Source organism: Ochlerotatus camptorhynchus, unplaced genomic scaffold (assembly GCF_037179485.1).
Source record: "Ochlerotatus camptorhynchus isolate MF236.1 unplaced genomic scaffold, CSIRO-AGI_Acam_v1.1 ptg000193l, whole genome shotgun sequence".
NCBI classification, from domain to species: domain Eukaryota; kingdom Metazoa; phylum Arthropoda; class Insecta; order Diptera; family Culicidae; genus Ochlerotatus; species Ochlerotatus camptorhynchus.
Genome location: NW_027040683.1, coordinates 4,038,515 through 4,061,448, shown reverse-complemented (window position 1 = coordinate 4,061,448; position 22,934 = coordinate 4,038,515). Strand labels below are relative to the sequence as shown.

Genomic DNA, 22,934 nt, shown 5'->3' with positions numbered 1-22,934 from the left:
GGTAGAAGTCATTGTTTACAAAGGCTGTTACGCCCTAATTCCAGCTCTATCTAGAATTCCAGTAAAATGGTGGGTTCTTTTAAAAACATGCTAAGGCAGGGCAGTCTAGGGAATTTTAAGGAAATTGAGAAATTTTTTGGGCAATTTTTAAAAAACATCAGGAAACTATAGACTGTTGAAGAAGTTATGAGTTTTATGAGTTTTATGAGTTTCAAGACAAATCTTGAGAACTTCAGTGAAAATTTTAGAACTATATTAATTATTTCGCTGCGGAGCCGAAGCCTAAAGAAGTTCCTGAAATTTCAGAATAACCTTCGAAAATTTCACAGAAGTACAGAGATCTTCCGAAACATTTCGAGAACTTCATAAAAGTATATGGAACTTAAGGGAAGATCCGAGAACTTCTGGAACTTTTATGGACATTTCGGGAGCATCTCAAATAAGTTTGGTAAAGCTCGAAAAACAAAGGGAATTTCAGGGAAGTTCAGTTCAATTAGTTTCACTAAATAAGCGGAAATTTTCAAGAAGTTCCCAGGTTTTCAGAGAACTTTAGAGTTGTTGAGAAAATTATTGAGGTTTTCACATAAGTCCAAAAGTTCACGCATGTTTAAACATTTTTAGAACAGTTCAATTAAATTCATGGTAGTACAACAAACTTCATGAGAACTGCAAACACTTTAGAGAAGTTCCGAGAACTTCCAGAAAGATATTGATCTCGCTTATAAAGGTCTAAACAAAAAAAAAACTTCAAGAAAGAACGGATATCCTCAGAGCAGAGATATTCCAGAGCAGGGAAATTACATAAATTTTAAAAGAGTTTCGAGAAATTCAGTGAATTGTTAACATTTTAGAAAAGATTCATGATCGTGAGGAAAATTGTGGAAACTTTAGGAAGTCCGAAAAAGTTTAGAGAAGTCTTAAGAAATTATGAGAAGTATTACGAGCATCAGGTTAGCTTCTCAAACTACAAAGAACTTCAAGACAGTTTAATTAAATTCAGGAATATTTCGGAAACTTTCAAGTAGTTATGAAGACCTCAGATTAATCCATTCCATATACAATGGAGATTTCTCATGAAAATCTTAAGCTTAGGCTTCACATGAAGTCTAAACTTTCTCAGAAGTACCATGAAAGCAGATTGCAGTTGATGTTTGTCTCATAATTTTTTTCCCAGAACTCCCGTAGAATGAGGTCCTTGGAAATTATTATAAAAATCCATGAACCTTAGTACTGTGCAACGAATATGACTCCAGATTCTTGAAAATTTTTTGAAGTATTATAACTTTTCAGTTCAGAATTTATAAATTTATGTATTTGTTACTGAAGATCCATTATGGATCTATAAAGTTCAATGTGTGAATGAAAATAACTAGGAATATTAAATGTTTTTATTTTAAAATGCATTCTTAGTAAGAAGAGAGATAAGATTCCCTGATACTTCCAGGTATTTTCAGGAAAATAAAATTCCCTGCGAGTTCTCGGTTTTTCATGTTTTCCCAGGTAGTAGAACCTTGGAGGTTTAGTCATAAACTTTCTATTGAATCTTTCGCTTTAAAGGTTCCTATCGTACATATTTAAGTGTTTATGAGAATCTAATTGAAAAAGTCTAAAATATCAAACATTTATTTGGTATGCCATCAGGAACGACTCATTTTCATCCCTTAGGTTACTTTTTAGTCACTTTCTTACAACTATAAGTCACTATTTGGTCACTTATTTCTTCAACATGGTCATTAAAATCACTATTTTTGACTGCATTGATTGCTACCAGCCCTGATTTTGTCAATAAACGGAAAGCTAAGGTTTATAAACTTCTTGAAGAACTAGCAAAAGCTTTTCATAAGTCGCGCCAATGCCAATACGTCTCCAATTTCAGTTTTGTATGCATTATTTTTTTAATTCAATTATAAAAGTTGGTTAGGATTTCTATTTCTAGAAGCTCAGTACTAAGCTACGTATACTGAAGCTAGACTGATTGTTCAAAATATTATTAATTATTTCTCGCAAGTTTCCTAAGTTAAAAAAATAATTAATAAGAACAGTTCATGCTCGTTTCCCTACTGCATTTGATCTTCCGATACCTATGTTCAGTTCCAGTAGAAATCACCGTCCTCAGTACAAATTTGACTGCATCACAAACACACAATACAGCTACGCGCAGTGAAGCACAAAAAAGCAATTGAAAATCGTTGCCTTTTGACGGAAACTTTCCCATTGCAAGCGCAGTACTGCTCCCGGGACACAACCTTTCGTTTTCCACCAACAACCCCCCACGTTTTGTTAAAAGTTTTATGACAGTGCCAGTTGATCTCCCTAATTAAAAATTTCCCTCTAGTTTGACCCCGAAAATCCCCGTAACGCTCCAGAGTTGTTGCATAACTTTTTTTTTTGTTCGGAAGATATAGTTTTACCACCCCCGCCAAACAAACTTTTTCCTCGTCATCAGTCGTTACAGCACACAGATACTGATTCCATGTTTTTTCTCTCTCTCTCTCCTATATATATATATATATCTCTTTTTCTCTCGATTGTGCCGTTTCCGGGTTTTTCGACAATTGTCGAATCGACTTGACGGTGTGATATCCGGCCGAATCAAACAAAATCCGAATCGATTAAATGAAATCCTGACGGCTCGCGAACCTCGACGTTGCATAATGGGCACCTTCTACACACACACACACGCGCGTATATGTCAACTAACACATACACACATACACACGCGCGCATAATCGTTGAAATCATCCACACTCACACACATCGACATGTGCAGCAGCAGACGAATTCGAAAGGAGGTGTCGCCGCTTGGCCGGACGTGCCCAAACAGACTGGAACGCTGGGCAACCTAACGCCGGCCGACCGACATGGTTCAGTTCAGGTATGTGTGTTCTAACCGCTTTTTGTCCGGGATATGGATCCTTTCTCTCTGTCTCTCTCTCTTTCTAAGAAAAAAAAACACCCCAACCCTGCTCTTGTTTGATTGTGTTCCAAAAATGGTGTTGTTTTGTGTTTTTGTTTTCCGGTTTTGGGTTTTAATTTCATTATTCTGTCTCATTTAGAAGATCCCTCCGGTCCCACCCCTTCCGGGAGATCCTTTTTACACCTCACTTAATACACGCCTAGAGTATTTCCATGGTTTGGTTTTTTTTTTTGGAGATCTGTCCCCATCTGGAACGATTGCATTTAGTGTGTAGTGTGAGGAAGTTTTGGTTTTTGGTTTTAATGAGATTTTTTTAGGGCATTCCTCAGTGTTCCCCCCCGATATATGAAACAATGCAAATACACACAATAGAATCCGAACTTCTCTAGTTCTATAGCCTATCTATTGACTTTCTAATTACATATTTTAGAAACTAAGCTACTACTCTAGGTTGTCTCTTTGCTCTGCCACTACTTCCATGACTGCATTTAACGCGAAACTAGTGCGCAAGTGTGTGCGATGTCTAACATCTATCTATGTAGTGCTTTGTACTACCACCTTCCCTTGAACTAGAAGAGAAGGTGTGTCGATGTGTTTCCCTCGCAGAAGCGTGTTGGTTTTTTCCTTAGTTTTTAGGACCGATTTTTTTTTGTTCGTTCTGATTGTATGACATCTCCTGTGTTTTGATCCGTGCTAGCCGATTTTCTTATCCCCCCGTTTTATCTCTTGACCGTTTTTTTTTATTTATACCGAATACTTGGAACTGTAGAATTCATGTGTGCGTATTTTTAAACTTTTGTTGTTTTTTTTTTACAATTGTCACATTTTTTACAATTTTAAATTTTCAATCGATAGTCGATAATCCATGATCAGGATGAATTGGATTTATGAAATTTTTTTTTCTTCAATGAAAATCAGAAGAGGTTACAATATTTTATTTAAATGGATTATAGTCCTATAACGATTACCCTCGAAACTCATTTTTTTTTCTTTCAGAATGCTCGAATGTAGCATGATAAAGTGTTTCTTTTGTCAGTTTTCTTATATTCGTCACATTTTCATTCCAATTATATATGAAATACAGAAATAACAGGGCGACACTGTGGTGTTGTTTTCTTTAATTTTATCTCACTCTTTCTCACTATTCATTTGTTTAACATTAATGGAGGTGATCTGCCGTATGGAAGTCGTTGTTTATCGCTTACTCGCTTACTTATAATGCATCCAATCTTCAATCTTTCACTCATTCATCCACGTTTCGCTAATGATAAGATGATTTTAAAAATAATTGTTGAAACTCAGGTTGATGGTATGTTTTTTTTGCATACATGAGTATACAATTTGAACCACAACGGTACTCATGTAGTCACGTGCGCCATACCGTAGCTCATTTTAAATTTTCCACTTCCTCACTAACTCGCTCAAAAAACGCATCCGATTGATAATTTAACGTACTGTTAATCAATCACTGTTTGCTATCACGTAAGTAAAATAAATCATAAGAGCAGTTCCACGCCAAATGACGAATCGATCTGAGACCTTCTCCGATTTACATGAAACTTCAGCATCAGAGTTGATAAAAATCATTTCAAGCGTAACTATTCAAATCGACGTATCTGCTTTTGTAAACAATCACTTCAATCGACGATTTGTCTTAACTGCTAACTCACCTACGTAAACAAACACCATCATCAGGTAGGAGAATTCCCCCCCCCCCTACTAGATGGTGTTGTTAGTTTCTGTAAGTGAGCTTGCAGTTGCCACAAATCGTCGATTTAAGTGATTGTTTACATATCAGATACGTCGATTTGAATAGTTACGCTTGATTTCTTCTACACTCAAGTTTGCTGAAAATGAAGACAACCTGAAGCAGATAGATCAACTACCTGTTTGAATTTGAATTTTGACATAAAAACATTCTCTTGATCAAGGCAACCTCTGAGCATCGAAGTCAACATATGCTTTTCTTCATTCGCATCCAGCATGTTCATTATCGCCACTGTTGTTGTCGTCTTCATCTTTGGGGATGATTTTGAGGATCAAATGCATAACTGATTATTTTCATTTTGCACAAATATAACGCTGAAGAATGTGTCGTGTTGGCTTCGAAGACAAATTAGGCCGGAACAAATCACTAGTTTTTCTTTTGTCACTCGATGCTCGTATCCGTTCAGGGGGGTGGGGGGTGGTTATAAGTAATAATGTAGATGAGTAGGATCAAAGCAACTGATTTTTGGGTTTTGATAAATTCCGGGTACACCATCAAGCGGAATACTACAAACGTAATAGTTCTTTTAAAAAAACGTTCTGTTTTCGATAGTTCCTCCTTATTCAAATATAACATGGTAGAACAGGAAACCCAAATTGATATAAAAATACCTACTTTATGAATTTAATCTCAGTTTTCTCAACAATTGCGCGTGCTGCAAAAAAAGCTAACTAGTCGTATGGATTCAGGAAGGTCTATTCAACAAAATCCAAGTCTAATATTCAGAGGAAGGAGCCAAAATACACCTTGACTGAACATAAAAACCAATTTTTAACAAAAAAATCGTACTTTTGTCAATTTAAACCTGAATTCAGCAAGGTCCATTCTATAAAATTTAAGCATAACTTTCAAAGGACGGTATCAAAATCTAACTTAGCTCAAAAGAAAACCCAAATTTCTAGAAAAATGCTTTTGGAATTAAAAACCCGGTTTAACCTTCACGTATGGATTCAACAAGGTCCACTCAATAAAATATAAGCTTATGTTTCAAAAATATGAACCGAAATGCAATTTGGAAGAATAGAAAAACCAAATTTCTATGAAAAACCCAAATTGATCCACCGGGCAGGTGTATAGAACCTTTGTTACACAGTATAATCTCGTTTTTGATATTATCCATAGATATACGAGGCCTTAGAGGATATTTTTATTTTTACTGGTCTCAGTTTCTGCACTGCTCAATTGAACAGCAATTATTATTCAATAATCAATTGATTTATGTCCTCACGTTAATTTTCTAACATGACAATAATTTTAAGATATAATTGTGGCTTATCTATGAGGAGCTGATATGAGTTTTACGTAGTGCAAAGTATATATAAATCACTTTCTTCTTCTTGGCATACAGATGGAGCTGTATGACTTTATACTTTATCTGCTTTATTGCGCTCTACATACTTTAAGCACAATCTTATTATATACAATCTTATTATATTGCAATAATATTTGACGAAACAATAAAATTAAATAATCAATCAACCCGATTCTCTCTTTCGCGAATAACCCGAATGCAATTGAATTTCCCATTCAGTTTGTTGATTCAGGCGCAAGCTAATTATAGTCGCTATATTTATAGTCTGGCGGATATAATTTCAATCTATCAAAAAGCGGAAAAAATTCAATATATTGTAGACCAACAATTGAAATGGTACTATCAAGTTTTATAAACAAAACGTTGATTATTTTTTCCTCGCCAATCGAACGCAAATTACTGGCTTCATCGCATAGAGGAAATTTTCCCCAAAGATGGTGTTAGTTTGCGTAGGCGAGCCTTAAGCCACGAGAAAACGGGTTCCGAAAGTTTTGTTCGCAATAGCTGATGTGCTCTTTTCTGTTGTTGGTCGTGTTTGACAGCTCAATTGGTCAAACAGATATTTGACAGCTCAATTGGTTCGCGAGATTCTATCCGGCATGCTATGAATATAGCGACTATAAAGCTAACATCATCTTCTGTCGAACTGTCTTGTCAGCTACAATCTAGTTCGCTCTATATTGTTTAGCTCTAATTCTAATGGAAATGAGTAGATCTTACTTAAATTTGGATTGTTTAGAAATAACGTGTGCAGACAGGTGGAAAAACTCTCTGCACACGGCCAACGAGATCAACCCAAATTTGATTTTACTTTACTCATTAATCGCAAAAAGTGCGATTTACTTCATGTTGTTTCAGTTTTTTCGCACTTTTTCAAGGAAAAAATACCAGAGTTCTAACGATTGGATTTTCTTGGTCAATTGGTACTACTACTAGACTGTGTAAAATTTTGGTAAATTTTCCTCATTTTCCAGCAGATTATTGAGGCTTTTATTTGGGTTGATCTCATCGGCCGTGCACAAATATGAAGGGACAACATCTGACTGGTCTTATAGAGCTTCTCGACGTCTAATCGGCGCACACTACTGTACAATTTAAATCCAACTAGTGCGAGCAAGAGGGAAACACATTAGTGGGAAAATACACCGTCGATTCATACATGTGTGATAGATAGAGAAAGACGATTCAGCATCGAAAAGGTCTATTGGAATACGTAGGGTAGGATGGTTCAAAACGCACCCCTGGCGAAAAAATGGCCCTGCGCTGTTTTTCATAGTTTTCCGATTGTCAATTCATGAATTTAAAAATCAACATTGCTAGTTCAGTGCTTGAACTAACATTCTGGCACATGATATTTCTAGAATTAGTAATGGATAAGCATCGAAAAACTGCACGGGGCCATTTTACCCCAGGGGTGCATTATGGACTATTCTCCCCTACATTCCACGATTTTGCGTACGATTTCTTCTTCTCATCATAACGCCCAAACTAAACATAAAGCCTTCTTCTGACTGAAAAAAAAAAAAAAAAAAAAAAAAAAAAACAGGGGTTAATCGACATGCACGTATCAACCATATTCTTGATTTATTATTGCAGGTATCATACGATGTCGTAATTAAACTGTCGAGCCAGATCGCGCCGAGTTCTATCGATTGAGAATGATAGTTTGTGTGGATGGCTATCGGGCGCAGACGGCAGGACGTGTGAAAATTGATTCTAATACCTATGTTACGCTAGTAACAAAGGTAATAAGGCGGAATCTCGAACACCAAACGTCAGATCGGTATGAATTTTTTTCTGCAGGTAGATATGGATGAGGTCTTTCCACTGCTGCAAATTGGGATGTACCGTTGAATTGTAAAAAATCGTTAACTAAAATCGTTCTATACTGTAAATCTCCGGAACCGAAAGTCAGATCGGTATGATTTTTTTCCCCCAAGTAGATATGGATAAGATCTTTCTACTGTTAAAGAAATCATGTTGATAAAGTGTACCGTTGATTTTTAAAAAATCGTTCACTAAAATCATTCTGGCCTATATATCTCCGAAACCGGAAGTCAGATCGAGAAAAAATTCAATAGCGATCAATGGCGCAATAGGGCCTATCGAACGAGATATCAACCATATTGATCGCATGAGCCATCTCGAAAAAAGCTTGCCTAGATGAAACGCGTCCACCGACGCACATACAGACATCAGCAAATTTCACCTTGCTGGGTCGATTTTTCATATTCAATTTGATTCTACGATGTCGTAATTAAACTGTCGAGCCAGATCGCGCCGAGTTCTATCGATTGAGAATGTTTTATACAGGTGAGATAGCTTTTGTGGATGGCTATCGGGCGCAGACGGCAGGACGTGTGAAAATCGATTCTAATACCTATGTTACGCTAGTAACAAAGGTAATACACGACTATTTTCAAAGGAAGGCGCCGCAATTCGACTTGGCTGAACAGGAAACACAAATTTCTCTGAAAATACGTACTTTTGAGAGTTTAACCCCAATTTTCTAAAAAAATTGTGCATACTTAAAAAAAATGAAGTAATGAAATTGGGTTGTTATCGGAATGCTTAAAATAAAACTGCAAAAAAGCATAGTGGAAGATGCTAATTTCAAATAACAGACTGTAGTGGTAATTTTTATACGATAGATGGAGTAGATGAAATAGTTGCAATTTCCAAACCTACGACTGGATGCCTTCCTTCAAATAACAACTGAAGTGCGGTAAAAAATCGGTAGAACTGTTTCAAACACACAGTTGGTACTTGAGCGGGTCGGTTTTCATCTCTTTTTGACAGTGGTGGCGGGGGGGGGACACCCCTCACCATCCTTCTCCAAAGGGGGAGTTTGGTAAAGAGAGATGAAAAAACCGATTTGTACCTTCCTTAAAAGTTGTCCTAGTTCGCTATTCTAATATCTATATACAATCTTCACACTGCCGTACTCTAACGGAACTATCAACTCTATGCTTTCATCTACTCCATCTATCGTATAAAAATTACCACTACAGTCTGTTATTTGAAATTAGCATCTTCAACTATGTAAATCGTTGACTTCACGTAGAAGTAATACTAAAACATATAGTCAAAGCAACAAAAAAGGTTATCTTCCATTTAATTCCACTTAATTAATTTTGGTTCCAATTTTGGTGGACAGATACGTATTTCGACTACAATGTGCAGTCTTCATCAGTATCATTCCCACTAAAGAACTTATTCAAAATCTAACCCCCTTAAGTACTCATCCCCTAGGTAAAAAATTCAAGATCACAGGTTTTATTGAGAAATTCATTCATCACGTATGGATACAGCAAGTTCTATTCTATAAAACACAAGCCTAGTTTTCAAAGATAGGAGCCAACCCAAGTAACAATCTAAATGCTTGGAAGATTTATTCTTATTTTATCATTGTTTTATCATAGCATGTTGAAAGGGCTGTGGTTATATTACGGTTTTGTGTGCTTGTCATAAAATCAGGCCGTCAAGTCGTCTATAAAACTGTTTTATGGCTACTAAATTAAAACTCAGACTTCATAGTTTTAACGGTAGCTGTAAGGTGGTTCTGTATCACTACTTATAACTGCAGAATAAAACCAAAACAAAACATAAAATTATGTTTTGTGGCATACTTTTTATGACCGATATAAAACTTGAAGCAGTCTAAGACCTTCATTAAAGCCTCAATAGCCAATAAAAAAAAAAACAAATCTATTCAGATACATGAAATGAAAACCCCTTCAGTGCTTTTGAATACGATGAAGATGAGACGATCAACAATATGAAACTCCTGGAGGATCTACAGTTATGGGCTCCCTCACATAACATAAGGCACAGTGCGGTGAAGGAGCTCTCAAAAATATTGAACAAGCGGCATTCCGATACACTTCCAAAAGTTCCACGAACCCTTCTGAAAACAACGCAGACAGTTTCACTAAATCCGGTTGGAGATGGCCAGTATTTGCATCACGGCCTTACACCTTGTATTGCAAAAGCTTTTAGTAGATACAATAAGCATTTCTTACATCTTGATTACAAGAGAAAATAGGAGGATCGCTTGGAACGTTGACTTTTTGACAGGTTGCCATGGTTTTTGTTTTGTTTTGATTCTCTGTACCGAATAAAACCAGCTAGTTATAGAGCTTAAATATAACTTAACGCTCTCAATTTGGACTACGAAATGCTAAGATACAACCGTTAGGTTTATGTTATGCTATAGAATTCCAATCTAGGAGAATATGTTATATTGAGGTATTTTTAAGGAGTAGCAAGTTATAACGAAAAAAATGTCGCCGTATGAACAAATTTCACACAGTATGAACAATTCCGCTTTAATTGATAGGCGATAAAACACTTTCATACATTTATGTATAATTAAATAATATATGACTGGTTATTGCTCAACAGTAGAAACAGTTTGGTACTAAATAGATAATCTTTTAATGACTCTGTAATGCATGGTGCTAATGCAGGCAAATTAAAAATATCCCTATATTTTAGTATTCATATGGCGCACTGAGTTTATGCTCCTATTTGGTATAATAATCACCATAAATATTGCACGGCATGCTGTGAAGCATATACCAATTGGTTTAAAATTGTAATAAAGTCGTCTTATTTTCAATATACAATAATATCAGCTATTATTACCAACGGACAAGGATCATGATTTCATATTAAACATCGAAAACCCCAACTTAAAACCTTCAAGGTTGTCAAAATGTTTTGCGTATCATGTTTTATCAACTTCTTCAGGAGCGATTTATGCGGTTGTAATATAGTTTTATGGTAGTCATCAAAAGGTTGTTAAAACTTTCTGACTAGGAGGAGGTTTAATGTTTTCATTTTTAACAACCACGTGCAGAGTGTGATAAAACTAACATAAAACCTATGCTCCTAATGTAGTTCGCATATCAAGTTTCAATGATTACATTAAAACTGGGCCAATTGGCCATGACATGGCTGTATAGCGGTTCTCAGGAGGTTGTTAAAGCAATGTGGTCGTCAGTGAAGGTTTTAAAATTTGGTTATATCAACTGCTATAAAACTTTAATAAAACAAAAACGGTTGCTTGGGAATATTCAGTTCGGCAAAACCGAAAAATCAAATTTCTATAAAAAAAATACCTACTTTTGTGAATATTAACCAGGTTGGTCCTTCACGTACGGATTCAGCAGGTTCCATTCTATAAAATCCAAGCACAATTTTCAAACGATAGAATCGAAATCCAGGCTGGCTTCAAAAAAATCTACCATCAGGTATGAACAAACGAAGGTCCATTCTGTAAAATCTCAGCCTAATTTTCAAAGGATGTGAATCTCACAAGAACGAGAAAGGGGTTTAAGGTAGCGAAATCTACGTTAAAAATCAGTAAAATTACACTGAAGTCTTTTTACACGGTTTTTTTACGCGGTGTTTTTTTACACGGTTTTTCCGCGATTTACACGGTACGTTTTTAACGATTTCTCGACAACGATACAAACTATCGACTTGATTCCAATCACATTATCTGTTTCAAGCTATAGGTAATCGAATGGCATAATTAGAAAAAAAAATCACAATTTTTGGTGTAAATACAGAAATTTTTAAAATATGTCAATATGGACCATAGCATGCTATAATTACAAATGCATGCTATAATTACATTTAAGCATGTGAAAAATAAAAATCTCGTAGGTTTTTTACACGGTTTTTTTTACACCAATCCCCCGTGTAAAAAAGACCTGAGTGTACTTCAGGAAAGCTCAGACTAAGATAAAATATAATTCAATCACTCGACAGAAAAGTTTGGACTCCCTAAATAAGGTATCGAACCACTTCAGAAAAGGTTGGACTCCGTTTGATAATTTAAGCTCAAAACTAGCTAGATGACCTAAACAAGATTGTGTCCTTGACAAATGGCAAAACAGTTAACACAAATCTGAGGCTCGCTTTGGAAAATGTCAAACCCGTCCTGACCAGTTTAGATTCAGTTCGGAAAAAGTGAAAATGTGAAACTAATTCTTTAAAGCTTAGGCTCGGGATATGTTGGATCACTTCAAGAAAGCCGGAGATGAACTAGCTATGAACTAAAAAAAAAAAGCTTCAAGAAAGCTTGGACAACTTTAAAAAGGATTGAATCACATAACAGAAAGGTATAGACTTAGTTAGAAAAGTGTTGATGACTTATTCGACTCAGTTTTGAATCTGCTTTGAAAAATGTCACCTCAATTAAGAATTTCCTGATACGTTTCTGATTTGGTCTCACTTCTGAAAAAAATAAACCATTTTGAAATGATTGTATTTAGCTCGGAAATTGTTGAATCATTACGTAGCATTACAGCATGTTTGTAAGTTACGAAATTTAGATCGAATGCGAAAATTGGACGACTACGGTGGGCTGGGTACATCGTAACATTGTCGGATAACGATCCAATGAAAATGGTTCTTGGTAGTGACCCGACTGGAACAAGACGAAGATGACTGCAGCGAAGAAGGGGGATCAATCAGATTGAAGGCGGCTTACATAGTGAGTTGCCAAACAAGATTAGGAATGAGCTCGATAAAATCCGTTTTTAACAACTGAAACCGGCTGATCAGATTTCAAGGGCCTGGCATGCCGTACCGGTCTAGTACCGATTTAAGTAAAAATTCTGTAAAAGAACAAGGTGATATTCTACAATATCATAAAATCTAGCAAAGCGGGTATCCATACCCATTATACACTGAACGTTTTTTATTCCCCCTTTATGATATTCGAAACATTTGATAAAAGAAAAACTTGCGATTTGTTCCGGCCTTATTGTCTGATGGATAATATCGTGGTTTTAGGCTCTGGTGTCGACAATATTTAAAATAATCATTTTGCTCAAAATTAATTTTATTATTTTGGATCGATTCTGATTTTGACAATTTTGGGTTGGATAATTAAGCAACAAACATTTCACTCGTACGTAACAGCGAAGATTTTCAAAATAAACGCAATTCATCTACACTTGGTCGAAGCGCTACTCGTCGCGTTTGATGGTTAATGATAAAAACAGACACTGATCTTCGTATCATTGTTTGTTATGGTAAATTATCCACATTTGAGCCAAAATTTAGCCATTTTGAATTTTTGCAAAAGAAATCAAAATGGCGTATTAAATATTTTTCAACAAATCATAACGCAAAAACGTCTCTTCCAATCGAAATAACGTTTGAGACAAAGTTGTAGTTTATCTTAAAAAAGTACATGGTAAAAAGTTTGAAGTAATTTTGGGTAGAACAATCCATAAAAGGGATTAAAACTTAAATAGCATAAAATTTTCCTCTTCAATATTTTTGATTATTTTTCTTTAGAAAGCTTATGAAAAATACTATTTTCTGCGAAATTTCTTTCACTGAAGAAAGCTTTTTTTTTTAAATGAAAATTTTCCTAAAATATTTGAGCAGGTATTTTTTTTAATTAGGTTTAAAATACTTTACTTTTTTTTATTTTTACCCAAAATCACTTGATTTTTTCCGTGTATATTTTTCCTGTTGAGCAGTTCCAGGTCAAATAATGAAAATGAGCAAATTATCAATTTAACTTTTCAGAATTCCATTGAACTTCGCATTATTGTGTAATCGAAATGACGTCTGAGACAAAGTCGAGCCGAACAATGCATTAGGTCATATGTAACATTGATCGATTCTATTTATCGACTTTCTCTTTGCAGTTTCACGGCCATGTGTTGACATTTTCAGCTAAGTTTTAGCACACAGTTTGATTAAAGAAGCTATTATCTAGTATCTACTACGGCAAACATGGCACGTAACGGTTTTGTAGTCAACTTATTAACAAAAGTTAATGTCGATGAAGAGAATCGATCCATGTTACTTAGGACCTATCCATTGTTCGGCTTGAAGTTGTTGGAAACTTATTTATATTTATATTAAAAACTTCAATTTTTAAGATTTTGAAAAATGTTTTTAGTTGAAAGCTTATTAAAAATGCAATTTTAATTAAATTTCAGTAAATATTTTCAACTTGTTTTTTCCAAGCAATTTTTTTATGTGATTTCCAGTTCCAGACATAAAGCGAACACATAATTGTATTTTTGAATCGATCTTCTTCGATTTGTATTAAATTTTGCGTAAAAATGTTATAATATTTCTGAATGAGGAAATAAGGTTAATCAGTAGTATCTTATAACTTATAGTTAATATTCCTTCAACAGCTACATAAATGTTCATTGGTTTCTAATGTGACACAATGTTTTTCTAGTTTTCAATAAATATTAATGTTTCTCTTGACAAAATATTACTTATGTTTAATCGGGGCAATATTAGCACCCCTCATATTTAAACATTTTCTACTTAAATTCTTCGATTATTGCTTTTAGAAATATAACTGTGTCATATTAAATCATGTGTTGAAGCACCTGCATTGTAAAAAAAAAGTGATTAATAAGACTAGGAAAAATATAGCCTGAAATAGGCAGTAGCTTTTAAATTTGATTTATTCACAGAAAATATTTTGTTTGCCTGTTCATTGTTAACCCTTCATAAATCCTCATGAGAGCAGAATATTCTTACTTTGACTATATGTTTAGTATTACCATAGACAAACAGACGTAACTCTTCATTGTGTATCTTCGTTCACGCATTTAACGGTTGATTTGAATATTATCAGTTCCGCGAGCTACTCGCCGCAGCGTTGGCATCGGATCACTTTGACGTTTGTATACATTCTATAGAACTTTTATGCAATATTGTTTGCGAGTTAGCAAGCAAGTTTATTTTCCGCGAGAAGCCTGAAAGATGTCGCTACTGAGGTCCTATGTTATGAGATACTATGTTTTCAAGAAAAACTTTTTCAAAGAGTTACGTCTGTTTGTCTGTGGTATTACTTCTGCGTGAAGTCAACGATTTACATAGTTGAAGATGCTAATTTCAATTGACAGACTAAAGTGGTTACTGTCATTGGTCGAAAGGTACAGTAGCAGCACCTACCCTACCCGTGTCCCTTGAGATCGTCAAGTCAACGATGACAGGAGTACATACTGTGGTAGAAGTAACAATGGCTGCAATTTCTAAACCTACGACTGAATGAGTTCCTTCAGATAACAACTTAAGTGCGGTAAAAATCGATAGAACTGTTTCAAAAACATCGTCGATATTTGAGCGTGTCGGTGATCATCTCTTTTCGCCAGTGATGGCGGGGGGTGGGAAGGAATACCCCTCACTATCCCTCTCCAACGGGGGAGTTTGGTAAAGAGAGATGATCAAACCAATTTGTACCTTCCTAAAGTTGCATGTATGATCTGTGCTTAATTGATAGCAGATTTAAGCAGTGCCGACTCGTAACTACTTTGAAGTACCGTAAAACGGGGTAACATTGATAGTTTTTTAAAGTATATTCTAAATATTTTTTACATCAATGAATGTTTTTCAAATTTTATATTTTTAAAACAAGTACTGAAGGTCCAAGAGTTAATTCGTTAGTAATATGTTGAACGAAAATTAAAGCATTTGCTCTATTTTTTTTAGTTTTGTGACCGACCTTCAGTATTTTGATTTGGGGTTACTTTGATAATTCTCGATGAATGTAGAAAAAAAAATGAGTGAAACTAAAACAATTTAGTTCTTTAAATATGAAACTTTGAATGAGTATATAATCAGAAAACATCATAAGCAATACGATAACAATATTTAATTTGTTATGGGTGTGTCGGAAATACATTTCATAAGTGATGGTTTGAGTGCTTTTTCAAAAAGGCGAAAAAAACGAAAATTTCTTTTTAATATTTTTGTAAAATATGCAACACATACTATCCAAAAACTATATACGATATCAACGGAAATACCCTAAGCTATAGTATAGAACCAATGTTCTTAGGTTGGAAAAAGCACAGCTAGTAAATTTATTCTTTATATTATACTATCAAAGTTACCCGCATTATCAAAGATACCCCGTTTTACGGTACCTGTTCAACATGTTCAATAAAAAAGTTCTGTTTCTAAAAACTTCAGATAAGCCCTTCGAACTTCATGCAAGTTCTACAAAATTCGGGAAAGTTTTACAAGTTTCAGGAAAATCCTGTGAACTACTGTGATGACCTAAGACGGACAGGAAATCTCTCCGAACGTTCAGAGGACTTCTACAAATTTCAGAGAAGTCTTACGAACTTCAGGGAAGTCCTTTAATCTTTGGGGAATAACTACGAATTTTACAGAATTTTCTACAGATTTATTGTAACTTCTACGACATTTAGGCATTGCTTAAAACTTAAGGATAATCCTATGACAATTATGGATTTTTCCGAGCTTCAGAGAAGTCTTCAATACTCTTGGGAAGTCCTCTGAACTTAACATTGTTCTCCAAGCTCAAAAAAGTTTCTAAAACTTCCGTGAAATCGATTGATCTACAGGTAGTCCTACGAAATTCATGGGAGCTCTCCAAACTTCAGGGAATTTCGAAGAAATTAAGGAAAGACCCACAAACTTTTGGAAAACCCTTCGATATTTAAAGCCTTATGAACTTCAGGGAAGCGGTGCCGGTGGTGTAGTGGTAAGCGTGATTACCTCTCACCCCAGCAGGCCTGGGTTCAATCCCAGTCGGTACCGCCGGGATGTTCTGAGGCATAACATCTCTGATCACGCCTTCCTTCGGAAGGGAAGTAAAGCCGTTGGTCCCCGGTTCATGAGTTGATGGGTCGATAGGTAGTGTCCAGGTGTGGGAGCTGCCTCCCTGGCGTCGGTAGCATTGGTGCTCAGCACGGAAAACAAGATCGACGGAAAATAAATCAAGGAAAAAAAAAAAACTTCAGGGAAGCTCTTCTAAATTTAGGGTCCTCATATATTCAGTTAAGTCCTTCAAACTTCAGGGAAGCCCTCAGATCTTCGAGAAAGTTCTTCGAACTTGAAGGAAGTCTTACGAACTTCTGAGAATTTCTACGAACTTCGTGGTACTTCTACGATATTTAAGAAATTCCCATGATTTTCAAAAAACTCCGAACTTCAGGGAAGTCCTAAGATCTTAAAAAAAAGTCCTTCGAACTTCGGGGAAGTCCCATGAAATTCAGGCAATACAAACTTCAATGAACTCTTCAGGAAAGATCTTAACGCTTCAGGTAAGTTCTACGAACTTTAGGGACTTTCTATGAACTTCAGCAGTCAGTCTTTTTAATAATAAGAGTTATTAAACCAGCGTTGCTTATGAAATCTTTTAATCAAATGATTTTGAAATCATGTTGTAATCAAAATTCCGCTAAATAAGATCCTTTACCGTTGACAATTGGCGGAAAATTTAAACAAACTGGAAACCCGTAAAATTGTTAGAAGCAAAGGTTTGTTGAAAGAGTCCTCATTCATATCACAATTCGCAATTTCACCGTGAGATAAACTAGCCCGTTGGCTAAAAGTCTCAATAATAAAGTTTAAAAAATCGCAAAAAAAAGGAATCTCAAGATTTAAGGGCTTATAGATCTCTAAATTTCAGACATTAGATAGGACTCCGCGCTAGTCCGTCGTATCTCAGCTTTTCTTCGTCATACACCCCTAAAAACGCTCATTTTACGGGTTATCGCAAATGTTTCAGTGTCAATCGTAATTAATCTTGTAAGCAAACTTGTTACTTCGCGTATGAAGTAACATAAAAACACTTTGAATGTAACAACTCAAGGCGGGAGTAGCCGTCAACAATGCTGATGATGGTACAGCACGCAAACAACCACCCTACTGCTTTCTCTCTGAGATGATCACGTTGGTCATGACGAGAGGAGCAACACAATAGTTGGGTAAAGAAGAATTGCATTATAACACACCATCGACTGGAAATGCTCTCGCAACGTGGGGCTTTAGGTAGTGAGTTTATGAGCAAAAGAAGGACGCACATTTCGTGAATTGACGGCGGGCTCTTCTCCCCACTCATTGGGACGTTCCCTCGTATGATGGCTTGTTCTACATCGGGTTGTAGGATTTTATCATTGGAAGGCGATTCTCCTGACCCCGCGGATTGCGTGTAAGTGTATCTGCTTACGGGTCCGCCCCTCCGTTTTTGGCCCTTCTTACAATGGTAAATTGAATACAACCAGGTATCGTACTTGATCAAGTCATACTTGGAGGATGATCCACTGTCTAATGGCTGTGCCTTGCAACAATGAGTGGTATCCTTTACATACATACATACATACATACATACATACATACAAAAGAAGGACGCACATTTTTTGCCTGTAGACTTGGAGACATACTTCAAGTCTCCGCGTACATCGTACGGGTGAGGCAAAAGATGTGCGTCTAACTTTAAAAACTGTCGCATTAATGGCCCTTCGCTCATTTTCAACTTCTATTCAATTTTCATACTGCCGTACTCTAACGGAACTATCCACCTACTCTCTTCTAAAGATCATTCTCTAGCTAATAAATTATCACACTAAAGCTTCATGTTAGCATTTCCAACCAGATCTGGAAATTAAAGGGGCTATTTTTTGTTATTAAAGTTTTAATTTTTTATGCAAAGTTTTTGTACCGTGTATATTTTTCCTGAAAATAAATTATTTTTTTCCTAAATCTTTGTCTCAGACGTCATTTCGATTGAAAGTGACGTTTTGGAGTTATAATTTGTTGAAAAATATCGAATTCACAATTTTGATTTTGTTTTGTAGGATTGGCCGAGATTCTGCGAAGTTTTATGCAAGTCGGAGAAGGTCGCGTCAGATCGATTCGTCATTTGAAAAGAAAAAAAAATAATGAACCAAGATGAAAAATTCTTCCATCTATCAATCTCTTCCAGTCAGGTCACCTCCAAGTTTTATCAAGTTTATTTTCTATGTTTTTTATGCGATTTTATTTATGTCGATGTCCCTTAAATTCTCAAAAGTAACGCTCGCAATTTCCAAACATTTCAATCCGTCAGGTAATCTTCCCCTATAAAGTGATTATTTGATGCAATTTTCAACCAATTTGCCCGATTCATTTAATCCTATATTGATGGTAGAATAGTATGATATGCTCTGTTATTTTTAGCTAGTGAAGATGCTCGACTCCGTAGAACCAATTTAGTGTTGTAGAAGAGACTCCCCCTCCCTGATCCGCCCAGAAATTGCAAACTATGATTTGCCTGAAAGACTCTCCTAGCGCGTAGGAGTAGGAGTAGCTTGTCGGTTTGAACTACAACATTTGCATCATCACAACCAGTAGCATCAACAAGCGCCTCTTTCACATATCTAACCTTAATAAACCAACATTAGTTCTGGTATCCGGACAAAAAGAACAGCGCCAACGCAAAGGCGATGCTCGAAACTTATGCAAAGCATTTCATTTCCTAGATAGGCATGATGATCCCCCCCCCTCCAGTGTTCACACACGTATACTTTCCTATCATTCCCATATTCTCTCTAAACTATATAATAATAGTATATGGTTGCTTGAGTTGCTGCCAGAAGCGGAATACATCCTCCCTTATTTTTTTCTCATTTGACCCAGATTCTCATCATTCCCCCTTCCTCACGCAAACAAAACAGACAAAACAGCGCCATATCCCCAAGTCGTCGTCGTCGTCGTCGTCGTTGTTGCCGACGCAAAGTTTTCACCAAACCGAAAGTTCAACATTGGTGTTGTCATTTTCCATATTTTACTCGTTATTTCTTCACGTTCTTCCCCGTGTGCCATTTAAATTTCCGACTTTCATTGACTTTTCTTTTAAGTGATATTTCCCATTGTACTCATTTCGTTGAAGTTTTTCCTTATTTTCGACCCAAACAAACAGATAGAAAGCTCAAAGCTTTCAAAACACCACACTCGGGCTCGATTCTTGTGATATCTGTTGTATTATCTTATTCGCAACTCCATTCGATCCTCTTTCGAAAAAAAAAAAATTGAAAATAATCTACTACTTCTACTACCCACCCACCATCACCCAATCAACCAACTGACCGCAGCTGACTATCTTATTTTTGGTCGTTTATGTTCTACTATTTTGCCTTGATATGCTCTACATACTAATTTCAAGGTATTTGATGAGTGGTGTTCTTTCTACTTAAACCTAACCTCTTAGTAAACGCCTACTACTAACTGTTCCTACCTCCTCTCACTGCCTGTTAGATGCCCCTTCTTAGATGATAGCAGCATTCATTCCAGTTATACAGCAATAGAGTTTAAAGCAAATCATCAGTATATTAGTAGACTAGCAAACAAGCAATTTATAAACAATAAGCAACAGCAATACTCACCTATTTGCATATGCAAATTAGCGCCGAAGCTGCTGTACATTTCAGCCCAGGGAATTCCCTCAGATTTCATGCAGCAAATAGTAGAATTGTTGATTGCACGCTAAAAGGAACACGCCATCGAAAACCGTAGATTGTATAGTAGTCTTTTAGTAGCGGACACTCTGCAGCAGCGACATTACAAGTTTAGTACGTTTGCTGTGAAATCTATAGCTTTCTTTCACTGATAGCATGTGCATTAGAGCATTAGACTGGTCCACAGTTATATGGGGGAAATTTTTTATCATTTTTTTCCACGGACCAACAGATTTGTGCCATTATGTGAAAAAACCACTCTCTGAAAATGTCAGTTCATTCGAATGTAACACGAGCTGGCGTTTTTTGATTTAAAATTTATATGGGGATATTGGTTGAAATTGTATGGAGAAATAGAGAATTTCACACGTAGCTAAGGAACAATAAGGAACTTCTTTGCTCAAGACAGCATCACGATTCAAGTTAGTATTATGGAGATATTAATTATTCATGTGCATTCTGCGCGTATATTGCAACAAAAATATAGGCAGCTTATGCATCGTATCAACTAGATTACCACTAAAAATAAAAGTTCATATTTTCCACAGGCCAACATCCAGACTCGTGTCAGTAATCACTTTCTGAATGTTTCAGCTTTTTTGACGTAACATGGACTGGTGCTTTTGGTTTGATGTTTATATAGGGGATTTGGGGGGAAGCCAGGGCTGGTAGCAGGTCACTTTTTAGTGACTTGGTCACTATTTTGAAGCCAGTCACTAAAAAGTCACTTTTTACACAAAAAAAAGTCACTAAACAGGGTGACCAGTGAACCGCAAAACTTTAGAACACCAGGAAGACTATTGGGAAATGCCTTCAATATCGATTAAAAATCGGAGAAAATATACCTCCTTTCCCAGAAAATAAATTGTAAACCTTGAAAACATTCCAAAGGTATTTGTCTGTGATAGATTTTCAAAAGTCTTTCAGGGATGATTACGAACTTTAAAAAATCCAAAGCAAATTTTAAGAGAGTTTTGAAGGATTCTAGGGATTACACCAAGATATATCAGAGGAGAATACCAAAGTACAGACAACGAAAGTTTCATGTCAAATTAAATGCTCTGAGGACCGATTTCTCCATCTCCGCTTAAATCTTAAGCCATGTTTACCTATATCAGGGCTGGCAGTGAGTCACTTTTTAGTGACTTGGTCACTTTTTTCAAGTCAGTCACTAAAAAGTCTATTTTTTTAAGGCCAAGTCACTAAAGTCACTTTTTCTTGTAATAAGTCACTATTTTTTAACTTTTTTGGCTTAAATTTTTTCAAGATTAATTATTCTTTGCGTTGTGACGTTTAATCGTTTTTCTCTATACAGGATGTCTACTCATTTTTTTTTCTGGATAAAATGACCTGAGTTTTCCAAGTAAGTAAGTCCAAGATCTAAAAATCTTCAATGTCTTGAAGTTTCGTATTCCATGTACAAGTTCAAGATATTGAAAATATTCAAAGTGCCGAAATTAAGTAAAAAAGAAGAAGATTTATTTCAAGTTCGTAATTAACTTTATGAAAGAATAGAGATCTTCATTGTAGTCCCATTAACTTTACAACAATTGTAGGAACTTTGGAGAAGTTCTGATGAATGAAAAAAAAAATGCTGAGAATTCCAGTGAAGCACAACATATAAAAAACTGCAGGAACATAAGGGAAGTTACCGCGCTGAAAATATGGGAAACTTACTGGAAGCTGTAAGAACCTCAAAGGGGTTCTTTTAGCATCCGAGACTTGAGACATTTAAGAAACCTTGAGTCCAAATTTTCAAGAAGTTCTAAGCACCTCAGAAAAGCTGGATCTAGAAATATTTGGAGAATTTCAGATCTTAAGAGCAGTTTAAAATCTATAATCGTAAATTTAGATAAATTCAAGATAGTTCCATGATGTGCTGAAAACAAATCGAAAACCCTTAATATGTTCCGCGAATTTCAGAGAAGTACAGAGACCTTCAGAGCTTTTATGAAAACTTCTGAAATATTTCAGAAACTTCAAAGAAGTCCAGAGAATTTCAGGGAAATGTAAAGGCGTTCACGGGAATTCTATTTATTTCCGAGCAGAACCGAGATCTTCAATAGAACTAAAAGCTTTATGGAAGCTTCGAGAACATCAAGACAGGTCAGAGAATCAAAGCGCAGTTCAAATAATTTCAAGGAAATATTAGAAACCTTAAAGAAGTTTCGAGAAACTCAGTGAATTTCCGAAAACTTCAGCAAAGCTCCGAGAGAATTCCTAGGGTGTCCATCCAACCGGGAAAACCGGGAAATCCGGGAAAAAACCGGAAATTCGGATTTACCGGGAAAAATGCGGGAAAACCCAAATTGCACCGAGAAAGATCATGTACACTCATCCCAAGTAACAATTTTGATTTTATATTAGTCTTGTAGGCCATAATTTGGTCTTGAAGAATCTTTTAAACCTTTAAACTTGTAATGTTACTTGGAATCAATCAACTTTATAGCACATACATCATTATATTCTCTTCCTTACAACTTTCATATTATTCGTTTCTCTCACTCGGAATCTGTTCGCGCCCGGATCAAGCGGTGATTTGTCCTTGCTGCTACTAAGATAGCTAAACTTATAGAATTTCATATGGTGTCATTGGAATGCATATGGTGTCATTGTTTGAATGCTTTTGCTACAGTGTTCCGAGTGAAGTAGTTCTAGTATAAAGGCTCAGCGAGACATATCATGTTACGA

General features: G+C 35.9%; 1 protein-coding gene across 14 annotated transcripts in view; it reads left to right on the top strand.

Moving 5' to 3' along the window:
• gish (casein kinase I gish) overlaps positions 1–22,934 on the top strand; it is a 315,663-nt gene that overhangs the window by 249,285 nt on the left and 43,444 nt on the right. For 5 of the 14 annotated variants that reach the window (XM_065223554.1, XM_065223557.1, XM_065223561.1 and 2 more), the window contains one exon: positions 2,774–2,875. The exons of 5 other annotated variants lie outside the window; for them this stretch is intronic. In XM_065223554.1, coding sequence (XP_065079626.1) covers positions 2,774–2,875 — 102 coding nt within the window. Of the gene's footprint in view, positions 1–2,770; positions 2,876–22,934 lie in introns of all 14 variants that reach the window. 4 more of the 14 variants (XM_065223553.1, XM_065223566.1, XM_065223555.1 and 1 more) reach the window with 1 other exon arrangement.